The 12788-nt window shown below is 41.4% G+C and overlaps 1 protein-coding gene across 1 annotated transcript in view; it reads left to right on the top strand.

The window, feature by feature from the left end:
- Window positions 1–12788, top strand: part of LOC122679941 — a 405877-nt gene that overhangs the window by 332926 nt on the left and 60163 nt on the right. The window contains 5 exon segments of the mRNA XM_043880800.1: window positions 3850–4164; window positions 8043–8351; window positions 8445–8762; window positions 11821–11913; window positions 11987–12301. Coding sequence (XP_043736735.1) covers window positions 3850–4164; window positions 8043–8351; window positions 8445–8762; window positions 11821–11913; window positions 11987–12301 — 1350 coding nt within the window.

The following is a 12788-nucleotide window of genomic DNA, read 5'->3' as shown; positions in this document are numbered from 1 at the left end:
GAAATCCCATGGATAGAGAAGCTTCTCAGGCTACAGTCCATAGGGTCACAGATGGGCAAGACTGAGCACACACACGCACACATTAACTGTACTCCCTATACTGTACATTACATCCTCATGACATTCATTTTAGTGCTGGAAGTTTGTGCCTTTTGACTACCTTCATCCATTTTGCCCACACTGACCCACCTTTGACAACCACCAAACTGTTCTCTGCATCTCTGAACCCTTTTTAAAAAAAGCTATTTTAAGATTCCACATATAAATGAGACTATATGATATTTTTCTTTATCTGTCTCGTTTAGCTCACTTAGCATAATGACTTCAAGGTACATTCATGTTGTTGCAAATGATGAGAATTTCTTCTTTTTTCGGTGGCTGTGTGCGTGTGTGTATGTGTGTATATGTATATATATATGTGTGTGTGTGTGTGTGTGTGTGTGTGTATATATATTTTATCCATTTATCCATCACTGAAGGCTTACATTGTCTGGCTATTATAAATAATTCTGCAGTGAACATTGGGTTGCACATATATTTTCAAGTTAGTGTTTTCATTTTCTTCAGATAAATACCCAAAAGGGAAATTGCTAAATCATACAGCAGTTCCATTTTTAATTTTTCAGGAACCTCAAAACTGTTTTCCATAAGGGGTGCATCAACTTACACTCCCTGCAACTGTGTATAAACTTTTTCTTCTCTCCACATTATTACAGCTCTTGTTCTTTCTTATTTTCTTTTTTTTGATAAAAGCAATTCTGTGAGGTGATATCTTATTGAGGTTTTGATTTGCATTGACCTGGTGACTAGTAACATTGTGTACCTTTTCATGTACCTGTTGACCAGATGTATGTTTACTGTGGAAAAAAAAATGTCTATTCAGGTCTTCTGCCCATTTTGAAATCAGACTTTTTTTTTCTCTGTTATTGAGTTGTATGAGTTCTTTAAATATTAACAGTTTGGATATTAACTCTTATCAAGTACATTTAATTTGCTAATATTTTCTCTAATTCCACAGATTGTCTTTTCATTCTGTGTATCATTTCCTTTGTGGTGCAGAAGTTTTTAAGTTTTATGTAGTTTCACTTGGTTATATTTGCTCTTGTTGCCTTTGTTTTTGGCATCAAATCCAAAACATCATCACAAAGACTGAAGTCAAGGACATTTTTTCCCTTACTTTTTCTTCTAGGATTTTTATGGCTTCAGGACTTATGATTAAGTCTTTAATCCATTTTGAGTTGACTTTTGTGAATGGTATATGATAGGGGTAACTTTGCGTCTTTCCACTGTGGCTGTCCAACTTTCCTAACACCATTTATTGAAGAGACTGCCATTTCCCCATTGTATATTCTTGGATCCTTTGTCAAAAGCTAATTTACTGTATATATTTGGGTTTATTTCTGGGCTGTCTGTTCTGTTCTCTTGATGTCTGTGTCCCTTTTTATACCAATACCATACTGTTTTGATTACTATAACTTTGTAATTTAGTTTGAAATCAGGATGCATGACACCTCCAGCATTGTTCTTCTTTCTCAAGATTGATTTTGATATTCAGGGTCTTTTGTGGTTCCATAGAAACTTTAGGATTGTTTATTCCATATATGTGAAAATTTCCACCTGAATTTTGTTAAGGATTACAGTGACTCTGTCAATTTCTTTGTGTAGCATGAGCATTTTAACAATATAAGGTCTTCCAACCCACGACCACAGATTATCTCTTGATTTATTTGTGTCTTCTTTAATATCTTTCATCAGTGCCCTATAGCTTTCACTGTTCAAAGTCTTCACCTCCTCTGTTAAATTTATCCCTAAGTATTTTATTGTTTTTGTACAATTGCCTATGTGTCATAGTGAATAATAGATAAGAGTAGCTTTAGAATTTATTTAATAATTTTCCTTTAACATTATGTAGGTGAAATTTTGAATATAAATTAATTCTGTGCTTATGGACAAATTAATTTTGTTGTTTTTGTTTAGTCATTAAGTTGTGTTCAACTCTTTTCCACCCCATGGACTGTAGTCTGCCAGGCTCTTCTATCTATGGGATTTCCCAGGCAAGAATACTGGAGTGGGTTGCCATTTCCTTCTCCAGGGGATCTTCCTGACCCAGGGATCAAACCTGCATCGCCTGCATTTCTAGCAGATTCCTTACCACTGAGCCACTGGGGAAACCCAACAATGCCTACCTAATAGCAATGCTGTGTGTTAAATTAAACTTATTTTTAATATGCACTACTTATTATCATAAATCATTACCTTTAATTGATATTTACTTTACTATTAATATTTCACTGATTAACATGAAGCTAAAGGACTTCTGTTTCACTGAATTTTATTCATCTACACACTGATTCAATAAATATTTATTAAGCAACTATCACGGTATTTAGAGAAGGTTCTCCATATACATACTTGTTGAATCTTGTTGAATGCTGCTGCTGCTGCTGCTAAGTCACTTCAGTCATGTCTGACTCTGTGTGACCCCATAGACGGCAGCCCACCAGACTCCCCGTCCCTGGGATTCTCCAGGCAAGAACACTGGAGTGGGTTGCCAGTGCCTTCTCCCTTGTTGAATGAGTGCATACAATATGTAGGCACTGTCCTAATAGCAGAAATGCAGGGCAAACAAGATATGCAAAGCCCTTCCTCCAGGGAAACTTTAATTCAGGTAGGGGTGTGTGTGTGTGTGTGTGTGTGTGTGTGTGTGTGTGTACACATTTGGAGATGTCTGTATATTTGTTTCTATATTTGTTATTAGATGCAGGTAGTTATAAACAAGTAAATATTTAAAGTTATTTTAGAAGACTCTATGATAGCTTTCATTACAATTTGTATTTTTCTCTAGCATGTTTAAATTTTTCTTATTTATTTATCAGTCAGTTCAGTCACTCAGTTGTGTCCGACTCTTTGTGACCCCATGGACTGCAGAATGCCAGGTTTCCCTGTCCATCACCAACTCCCAGAGCTTGCTCAAACTTATGTCCATTGAGTTGGTGATACCATCCAACCATCTCATCCTCTGTCATCCCCTTCTCCTCCTGCCTTCAGTCTTTCCCAGCATCAGGGTCTTTTCCAGTGAGTCAGTTCTTCCCATCACGTGGTCAAAGTGTTGGAGTTTCAGCTTCAGCATCAGTCCTTCCAATGAATATTCAAGACTTATTTCCTTTAAGATTGACTGGTTGGATCTGCTTGCAATCCAAGGGACTCTCAAGAGTCTTCTCCAACACCACAGTTCAAAAGCATCAGTTCTACGGCGCTCAGCTTTCTTTATGGTACAACTCTCACATCCATACATGACTATTGGAAAAACCATGGCTTTGACTAGACAGACCTTTGTCCAGCTTCCCTGGTAGCTCAGTGTTAAAGAATGTACCTGCCAGTGCAGGAGATGCCCAGTTGATCGATGGGTTGGGAAGATCCCCTGGAGAAGGAAATGGCAACCTACTCCTGTATTCTTGCCTGGGAAATTCCACGGACAGAGAAGCCTGGCAAACTACTGTCCATGTGGTCACAGGAGAGTCAGACATGACTTGGTGACTCAACAACAACAATGAAGAACTCTACAAATCAGAAGGTTAATACCGATAGACTTGGTAACAACATCTGTCTCACACGACTCAGTAGAGTAATATTTCCTGTTTTGGCCCATTTTCACCCTTATTACTCTCATTGCTGCTATAAGAAACCAGACCCAGGAGCTTGCCCAAATGCAAAAACTCCGTGTCTCAACCAGCAGGCTCTGCAGCCTCAGAGGAGACTCAGGACCCGAAGACTCTTCTCATCCCCACCGTCCCATCCCACTCCCCGCGCCTGCGTCAACATCTCATTGTCACATTTCTCTCCCCTCAGGTAGCAGACAGCTCCGCCTGGTGGACGGGGGCGGTCCCTGCGCCGGGAGAGTGGAGATCCTTGACCAGGGCTCCTGGGGCACCATCTGTGATGACGGCTGGGACCTGGACGATGCTCACGTGGTGTGCAGGCAGCTGGGCTGTGGAGGAGCCCTCGATGCCTTGAAATTTGCTCAGTTAGGTCAGGGATCAGGGCCCATCTGGCTGGATGAACTGAACTGCGAAGGAAAGGAGTCTCACGTGTGGAGGTGCCCTTCCCGGGGCTGGGGGCGGCACGACTGTGGGCATGCAGAGGATGCTGGGGTCGTCTGCTCAGGTACGGTCAGTGCATTGTGCATGGGCTGAGAAAGTAGAAAGTTCCAAGGAAGTTGGTGTCTGGTCACCTGGCGATAGAAGATGACCGAGTTAGAGAGGTCTAAGACATCTACCCATCCTCTCTGAGGGCACATTTATCTCTGAGTGATGGGCTTCAACTACTATCCTCTTGTCAGTCTCTGATATTTCTTCTCCAGTGATCTTACCTGACAGAGTTCAATCTATTATTCCCAATTAAAATTAATCTTCATGATTTTTTATATAATTTTTGGAAGAGTGAAATACTCACAAATCACCACCCCCACCCCTTTGCACAGTGAACCCATAGGAAGGAGCGACAAGAATGAGAGTGCATCTCTCTCGATGTCATTGTTTCCGTAGTTACCCTATGACACGCTATTTTGCACTAGGTCAGTAGGAGTGGAGGTACAGGGGATATCATTAAACAAATCAGAAAGCAATTTATGGATTTATGCCAAATTTCAAGTCTCCTTTGCAAATTTAAATGTAAATATTCATAGCCATTTGGCTAGTAGAACCAGAGAACTGTGGATGAAATGCTCTGAGTCGTAGCTTCTCCTTCTGTTGTTATTAGAAAAGATTCTTTGTCCATGTTTTCTTTTAAAACATCTGTATAAGCCAAAACTTTGAAAGAACACTTAGCTATGTGTTGTGCACTGACACATCAATGGTGGAGGCAATGAAATATTGATTCTGTGTTTTATAGTAAGAGATCATATAGTTTACACTTGATGATTTCAGTGATATAAGGGAATTACACTTGGGGATTTATTTGATAGGAATAGAGGTAAGGGGCCATATACAATTTTTGAAGAAGCTGAAAGAGAGTTATCATGGCTTGGAGGGATGGTAGGGCAATGGGAGCTGAAAAAGCCACCTGTGGGGTTCTCTGAACAGCCCTGAGGGTCCAGGTGTGGTGTGGAGGATGCTTTGTGTGCCTAAGGACACAGGATATCAGTACAGCAAGGGACCAGACAAGGATATATCTGACCACAGTTTCATTTTGCCTTTGTTGCAGTTGATTCGTATAAATAAATGACCCTTTGAAATGGCAGTTTCCCTTTCTTTGATTATCCAAGTATCTCATAAACATTTTGGAGGACTTAAAACTGTCTACTTGTTTTTCTCTTGCACTTCTAAAAAGATAAGAGCATTGTTTTATTATGATGTACATTCCCAACATCGGCCAAAATTCCTGAATATAACAGACTCTAAAAAGATGCTTGTATTTGAAATAAACCACATGAAAATAGGTTCTCAATATTGCCTTCAAAATAACATCCTCCTACTTAAATATCAGACCTCTGCAGAGGATTCAGATATGACTCCTTTGTAGCCTCTCCTCTCTCTCCATTTCATTTCCCAATCAGAGGTTGGGGAGTTTTCTGGGCCTCCAGGGACCCGCTCTCCTTGGCCTTTGCTGCACCTTGATGTAAAGTTCACATTGATCCCCTCTGACTTTCAGAGGGGAATGGGCAGCCCAAAGGTTGAGGGCAGGTCTTGTCTTCTAGGAAGATACTTGATCTTTGTGTCTCTCTGAAAGGCCACATACCTCATCCAACAGAGATACTTCCTACACCTCAGGCCACACAGTGCTCTGTTCCAGCCAAACCTGTAGGAGTCCAGAGTGATGGGTGAAGAGCCAGAGGGTCCAGGGTCAGCTGAGGCTGAAAGTCAGAGGGTTGAGAGTTGGTCTGGAGGCAGATGCATCCTAGCTACAGGGAGAAGCTTGATCAGAGGGAGAGAAGTAAGGATGGATGTACATGAACAATGATGAAAACCCACCCAGTCCCTTATGACCTTGTGGTTCCCTGGATAAAATCCAGCCCCAAAGCTATAACAGTGAGATAGCCTTTGGGACAAAGGGCCCTCAGCAGAAGCTGAAATGCAGAAAATCGGGGCTCTCCCAGGCTCAGGCACAGGTGCAGAGAGAATCCTTTCCTGACAAACTGGCCCCTGAGTTCCCTCCTATGTTTCTCTTGCAAATGGACTAAACTTGGAAAACGGAGACCAAAAAGAATTTCAGCGCTATTTACTGAACAGATTGTCTTCTCTAATGATATAAAGTATTACCTTCTTCAAATACTAAATTTCTGTGTATGTATGTTTTTGTGTCTGTTAGATATTTATATTTTGCCCCATTCTTTCTGTTGTTATACAAGAACATAGTTGATTTTATTATTTTTAATCACTTACCCCTCACATCAGCCTTCTAGTTCATAAATTTTCTTGCAATGTTCACACACTTATTTTTCCATTTGAAAGCAAATATAAAGTAAAAATGAAATAATAATTTGTCTCGGGAGACTATCCTGATGTGTATAAGACTTTGTTCTGTATATATTTGAGTGTCTAACATGTGTCAGGCTATCTAAAATAACGTGTAAGCGATATTTCTTCTTTCTAAATTCATAATTTGATGGGATTAATGCAGAAACTAACAAGATGTTGAGTAAAAAGTATTTAATTAGAAAGAGTAGCCTGTGATCGAACTCCCCATGAGACCAGTTTGATCTCTTTCAGTTTTAGACTCCATCCATTCCCGGTTTAATCTACCACACATCCCACCCACACTCCACTCCTACAGATGTTCTTCCCTTTCAGAGTCTCCTTTCCATTCATTTGTAGCCTTTAAGATTGTTCTCTTGTCTGCAGTGGGTAAAATGGGAAAGGGTAGCAGGGTTAGGTGGCCAGATGGGAGGAGCACAGTGGATAAAATGTGTCAAAAACTTGGACAAATATTTTCCTCAAGTCTGTCTATTTTCCATCCATATTGAGGTTTTGCGTTTGGAAACCTCTAAATTATAAGTGGCTTGTTTGCTCTCTGCTCTCTTTCTCTCCCTCTCCTTTTTTTACTGCATGCTAGCTATTTCTTAAGAATCCAAATAGGAAAGGAATACGCAGTTAGCATATACAGAGGATTAAAATACATTAAATTATCATCATTTCTTAGTATTTGCTAAGATTGCCATGTCTTAGATTCCCATGTCTAGTAGAAAGTAATCAAACTCAGCTGATTTGCATAGTCCCACTGAAAACTCATTCTCTCCCTTGATAAATCCTAGGCTTTCAAGAAAGATGGCTAGGACCAGCCCCTCCCTCTCCTATGACTCTCTGAACTTTCTTAATATTCAAACTCATTTATGGACAACTTCTTTTCACAATCAAGTCACCTAAGAAATTCTGGGAATTTTTCACCATCAAGAATTATGAGACATAATTGTGCTGTTTCCAATGCCAATATATGTGAAATCATAATAGGCTTGTTACAATATACATCAAATCATAATAGGCTTGTAGACTTGGTATGATGTCTAGCTTTCCTCCTGTGAGCTGTAAGTCTGTCTACAGTCTAGCCTGAATTAATAGATCTCCTGCTATGAGATTCCCTCTCCTCAGTGACTTGATTATTGGCTCCTGAGGGAAAACTGGCCAGAATTCTAGCTCCAGAAATCTCAGATGAGCTTCTAATCTTGTCTGGCTCTTAGTCCTCTAAACTATTGAATCCCATAAACCTACTTCACTCTGGGTTAGTTCAGCTCTGTGCTCAAGTATGATCCCCACTACAGTGTGGTTTCCTTGGGCCTTGTCGTTTCCAGGACCTTGGATGAGGAATTCTCATCCTATTCAATCTCAAAGTATACATTCTTACTGACTGCAAATTTTTCTGGGTTTCTTTTCATAAACTTGGTCATGAAAATATTAATACAATTCTGACCCTGTCAAATTCTCTCTCCATGCCCCACTTCTAGAAATGAAATGCTTTCACATCCTTGCCTATGATGTGCTGTTCCCAATGCCAAGCAAGGACTATGAACACTCACAGGGTTTGTTGCTGCTGTTGATTGTTTCCCTTAGGATTTGTGCGTCTGGCTGGAGGAGAAGGACCCTGCTCAGGGCGAGTAGAAGTTCATTCTGGAGAAGACTGGACCCCAGTGTCTGATGGGAACTTCACAGTCCCCACAGCCCAGGTCATCTGTGCAGAGCTGGGGTGCGGCAAGGCTGTGTCTGTCCTGGGACACGTGCCCTTCAGAGAGTCCGATGGCCGGGTCTGGGCTGAAGAGTTCAGGTGTGAGGGGGAGGAGCCTGTGCTCTGGGCCTGCCCCAGAGTGCCCTGTCCAGGGGGCAGGTGTCATCACAGTGGAGCTGCTCAGGTTGTCTGTTCAGGTGAGATGCAGGTCAGGCCTTTCATCTCTGTGAACACCCTGTTCAGGTGAGAAAGTCATGTGATTTTGCTGAAATCCTGTATTCTTCTACCAGTGTATGCAGAAGTCTGGCTCATGACAAATGGCTCCTCTCGGTGTGAGGGGCAGGTGGAGATGAACATTTCTGGACGATGGAGAGCACTCTGTGCCTCCCACTGGAGTCTGGCCAATGCCAATGTCGTCTGTCATCAGCTTGGCTGTGGAGTCGCCATCTCCACCCCTAGAGGACCACATTTTGTAGAAGGAGGTGATCAGATCTCAACAGTCCGATTTCACTGCTCGGGAGTAGAGTCCTTCCTGTGGAGTTGTCCTGTGACTGCCCTGGGTGGTCTTGACTGTTCCCATGGCAACACAGCCTATGTGATCTGCTCAGGTAAGAGAGGGGGGAAGGGCTACTGGTACTCATGGAGTGAAATGTCCTCATGAGCAGAGAGTGAGGGAAACATGGCTTCAAAAATCAGATATTTCATGGTGAAATACGCTTTCTCTCATTGTTCATTCATTTTTCAGGTCAGGGCAAGAAGTGTGAAGGGGAATAATATATTTTTGAGCAGCATTATTATTTACAAATAGTCATGGAAAACAAAGTACCGGCAGTAAGTGTAGACCTCAGTCATGTTCCACAACCCAGATAAGCCCAGAGACTTTCCCAGCACTACAGAGTCACTGTTGCCTCCTAGTAACTATGTCCTGTGTCCTCTCCAGTGAAAACAGTTTAACTTCTACTACCATCGAATATTCACTGGAAGGACTGATGCTGAAGCTGAAGTTCCAGTATTTTGGTCATCTGATGTGAACAGATGACTCGTTGGGAAAGTCTCTGATGCTGGGAAAGATTGGGGGCAGAAGGAGAAGAGGGTGTCAGAGGATGAGATGGCTGGATGGCATTACTGATGCAATGAACATGAACTTGGGCAAACTCTGGGAGATGGTGAGGGACAGGGAGGCCTGGCATGCTGCAGTCCATGGGGTCACAAAGGTTGCAAATGACTGGGCAATTGAACAACAACAATAACAAAAACCATAGGATATTTTATTGATTTTTGAACTTTATATGAAATCATGCAGTATGTTTCTTGTGTGTCTGACTTCTTTGACTCAACATTATGTTTGGGATTCACTCATGGTGTTGATTGTAGCAGCTGACTATTCATTTTTATTACTGTAGAGTAGTTCTTTGAATGATCCACATGAAAATATACTGATCCATTTGACTGATGGTAGAGCTTTGAATTATTTTCTGTCCTTGACTATTACAAATATGATGCTACAACTTACCATGACAATGACTTTGGGTGAAAATCTATGCTATTTATTTAATCCTTGGTCTTTTATTTTCATTTTCTTAATGGTACCATGTCCTTAGATGAGCAAAGATCTTAATCTTAAGGAAATATAACTTACTAGTTTTTTCCTATATATTTAGTATTTTTCATATCCTTTTGAAAAAAACTTTGCTTACTCCAAGACCTTAAAATCATTCTTCAACAGTATCTTATAGAAGTTTATTTTTCTCTTGCATATAATTGCATATTCCTTCTGAGATTGACATCTATATAAGATAAGGGTCAAGTTTCATATTGACATCTAATTGACTCAAAATCTTTTTCTGAGATGATTTTTGTCTCCACTGTGTGCCACCTTTGCCATAAGGAGAAGGGCATATGTGTCTATGTCTTTTTTAGACTCTGTTCTATTCCATTGTATCATTTGTCTATCCTTCCACCAATACTGTATTTTCTTAATTATTGTAATTTTATAGTAAATTAAAATTTACAAGAGTTGCTTTATATTAACTAACTATGTTGCCTTTCTTGTCAACTGTGTTGGTCATTCTTGGCCTTTTACGTTTAAAAAAAATTTTGGAATTAGTTTGTTCTTTTTCGCCAAAAGAAACTTCATAAATGTATTTTGATTGAGATTATATTTAATCTACCAGAAATTTGAGGATAATTGACTTTGACAGTTTTGAGTCTCCCAATGCATTGACATGACATATCCCTCCATTCAGTTAGGTCCATCAGAGCTTTTCCCCATCTTTTACTAGGTTTTCTCCTAGGTGTTTCATGTCTTTGACATTATTTGTATTTCTTTTAGTGAAAGTGTCCTAGGAATTAATTCTTTCTGACTTATTTTTACCTTTTAATTTTTTTTATCTTGACCTAATTTGAGACCTGAAAGTTGCAAAAATTCCCAAATGACGTTTACCTGGATCTCCCAATATTAGTGTTTTGCTTTAATCTTCCTCTCTCTCTCTGTCCCCCTCCTGCCCCATTTCGCCATAAACATGTAAAGTCTTTCTGAATTAGGTTGCAGTCATGATGTCCTTTTTTCCCTAAAATTATTCAAGAAATTTCCTTATTAACCAAAGTTCCATCAAGTCCTCAACTGACTTCAACCCCAGATGACATCTAAATGCAACTACATGAACTATCCCAAGACACAACTGCCAAGTTGAGTCTTTCTCAAATTACTGACCCAGGAAGACTTAAGAAAATGAAGAGTGTGGAGATATATATATTGCTTCAGAGGCTGTTTTTATAATTTGTTATACAGAAGGTAATCAGGACACTTACTATGTGGCCTGCACTTCTAATAGAGGCATATTTGTCTTATGACCTTCCACTTTATTGATTCTCCCTTATGCTGAGCTAATTTGCTGATATGCTCATTCTTTTGTTCTTAATTTCAACTAGTAAGTTATTCAGCTCTAGAATTTTTATTTGTTGTTATCATTATTTGTTTTTTTCCATCAGGGTGCACATTTTGTCCGTTAATTCCATGGGCACCTTAATCAAGGCTCTTTAAATTCTCTGTCAAGTAACTCTAGTAGCTGAGTATCCTGGGGAATTGTTTCTAATGTCTACATTTCCTCTTGGTTTCTCATGAGATCTATTTTCAATAAATATCTTTTAAAATACAGACATTGTAGATGACAAATTGTAAAAATACTTCAGAAAGTGTTTTCTTTTGTTTCTTCTATTTAGGGATAGATTTAGGGACAGAACTTATTTAACTCATCTTAGTGCTTGAGAGAAAAATTGTGGCCCTGTCAGAAGCAGAACTCTCCATAGGGAAGGCGAACACTACAGTTATGAAAACTTTACGACTATGTTAACCTGGGCTTCCCTAAACGCTCAGTGGTAAAGAATCCACCAGCCAATGAAGGAAATACAGGGGATGACATTTTGATTCCTGGTTGGGGAAGATCCCCTGGAGGAGGAAATGTCATTCCATTCCAGTATTCTTGCTTCGAAAATCTCATGGACAAGGGGGCTGGTGTACTACAGTCCATAGGGTCAAAAAGAGTTGGAAACTACTGCGCAACTATCTTACATTTTTCTTCTCAGACCCCACTGCTTGTCATTATTTAGTTTATTCAGTTTCCTGTTTTTCAATCACCAACACCCTGATCATTGCTGTTTCTGCAGGAAACCACACCCAGGTGCTGCCCCATTGCAATGACTCCCTGTCAGAATCAGCAGGCTCTGCAGCCTCAGAGGAGAGCGCCCCCTACTGCTCAGGTGAGTGTCCCGCAGAACAGAAGACTCATTACAACCCTGTCACGGCCCCATTGTCCCATGCCTCTCTCCTCAGAATGCAGACAGCTCCGCCTGGTGGACGGGGGCGGTCCCTGCGCCGGGAGAGTGGAGATCCTTGACCAGGGCTCCTGGGGCACCATCTGTGATGACGGCTGGGACCTGGACGATGCCCGCGTGGTGTGCAGGCAGCTAGGCTGTGGAGACGCCCTCAATGCCACGAGGTCCGCTCACTTTGGGGAGGGATCAGGGCCCATCTGGCTGGATGACCTCAACTGCACAGGAAATGAGTCTCACGTGTGGAGGTGCCCTTCCCGAGGCTGGGGGAGTCACGACTGCAGACACAAGGAGGACGCAGGGGTCATCTGCTCAGGTCTGCACTGCACACTGTCCACAGGCTGGGGGAGGGGTGGGGCCCTGGAGGACAGGGGTCTGAGCCCGGATGGAGCGATGCTGAAAGGACCAGAGAAGGAGGCTTCCTCCCATGGAGCCTGTGTTTCCAGTAGACCTGAAGATGAGGTGCTTTCACTTCCTCCTGCGTCAGCTGAGATTCTGGTCCTTTCTTCTCCCCAGTGTTTCCTGGCAGAGCCGTTTCTGACAGTTAACACTTGAAAGCACGGCTCTTTCTGCAGTTACCTGTGGTAGTAACATCTTGAAATCCTGGGCTCCCCCATTTGTGCTAGTGGTAAAGAACCTGCCTGCCAATGCAGGACATGTAAAAGATGCAGGTTCAGTCCTGGGTTATAAGATCCCCTGGAGGAGGGCATGACAACCCATTCCAATATTCTTGCCTGAGAATCAAATGGATAGAGGAGCCTCACATAGTGAAAATTCATATTTTTCCTTTACAGTTCTGTTTG

The sequence above is a fragment of the Cervus elaphus genome, chromosome 22, assembly GCF_910594005.1.
Source record: "Cervus elaphus chromosome 22, mCerEla1.1, whole genome shotgun sequence".
Taxonomy (NCBI): Eukaryota; Metazoa; Chordata; class Mammalia; order Artiodactyla; family Cervidae; genus Cervus; species Cervus elaphus.
This window is presented reverse-complemented; position numbering and strand designations above follow the sequence as displayed.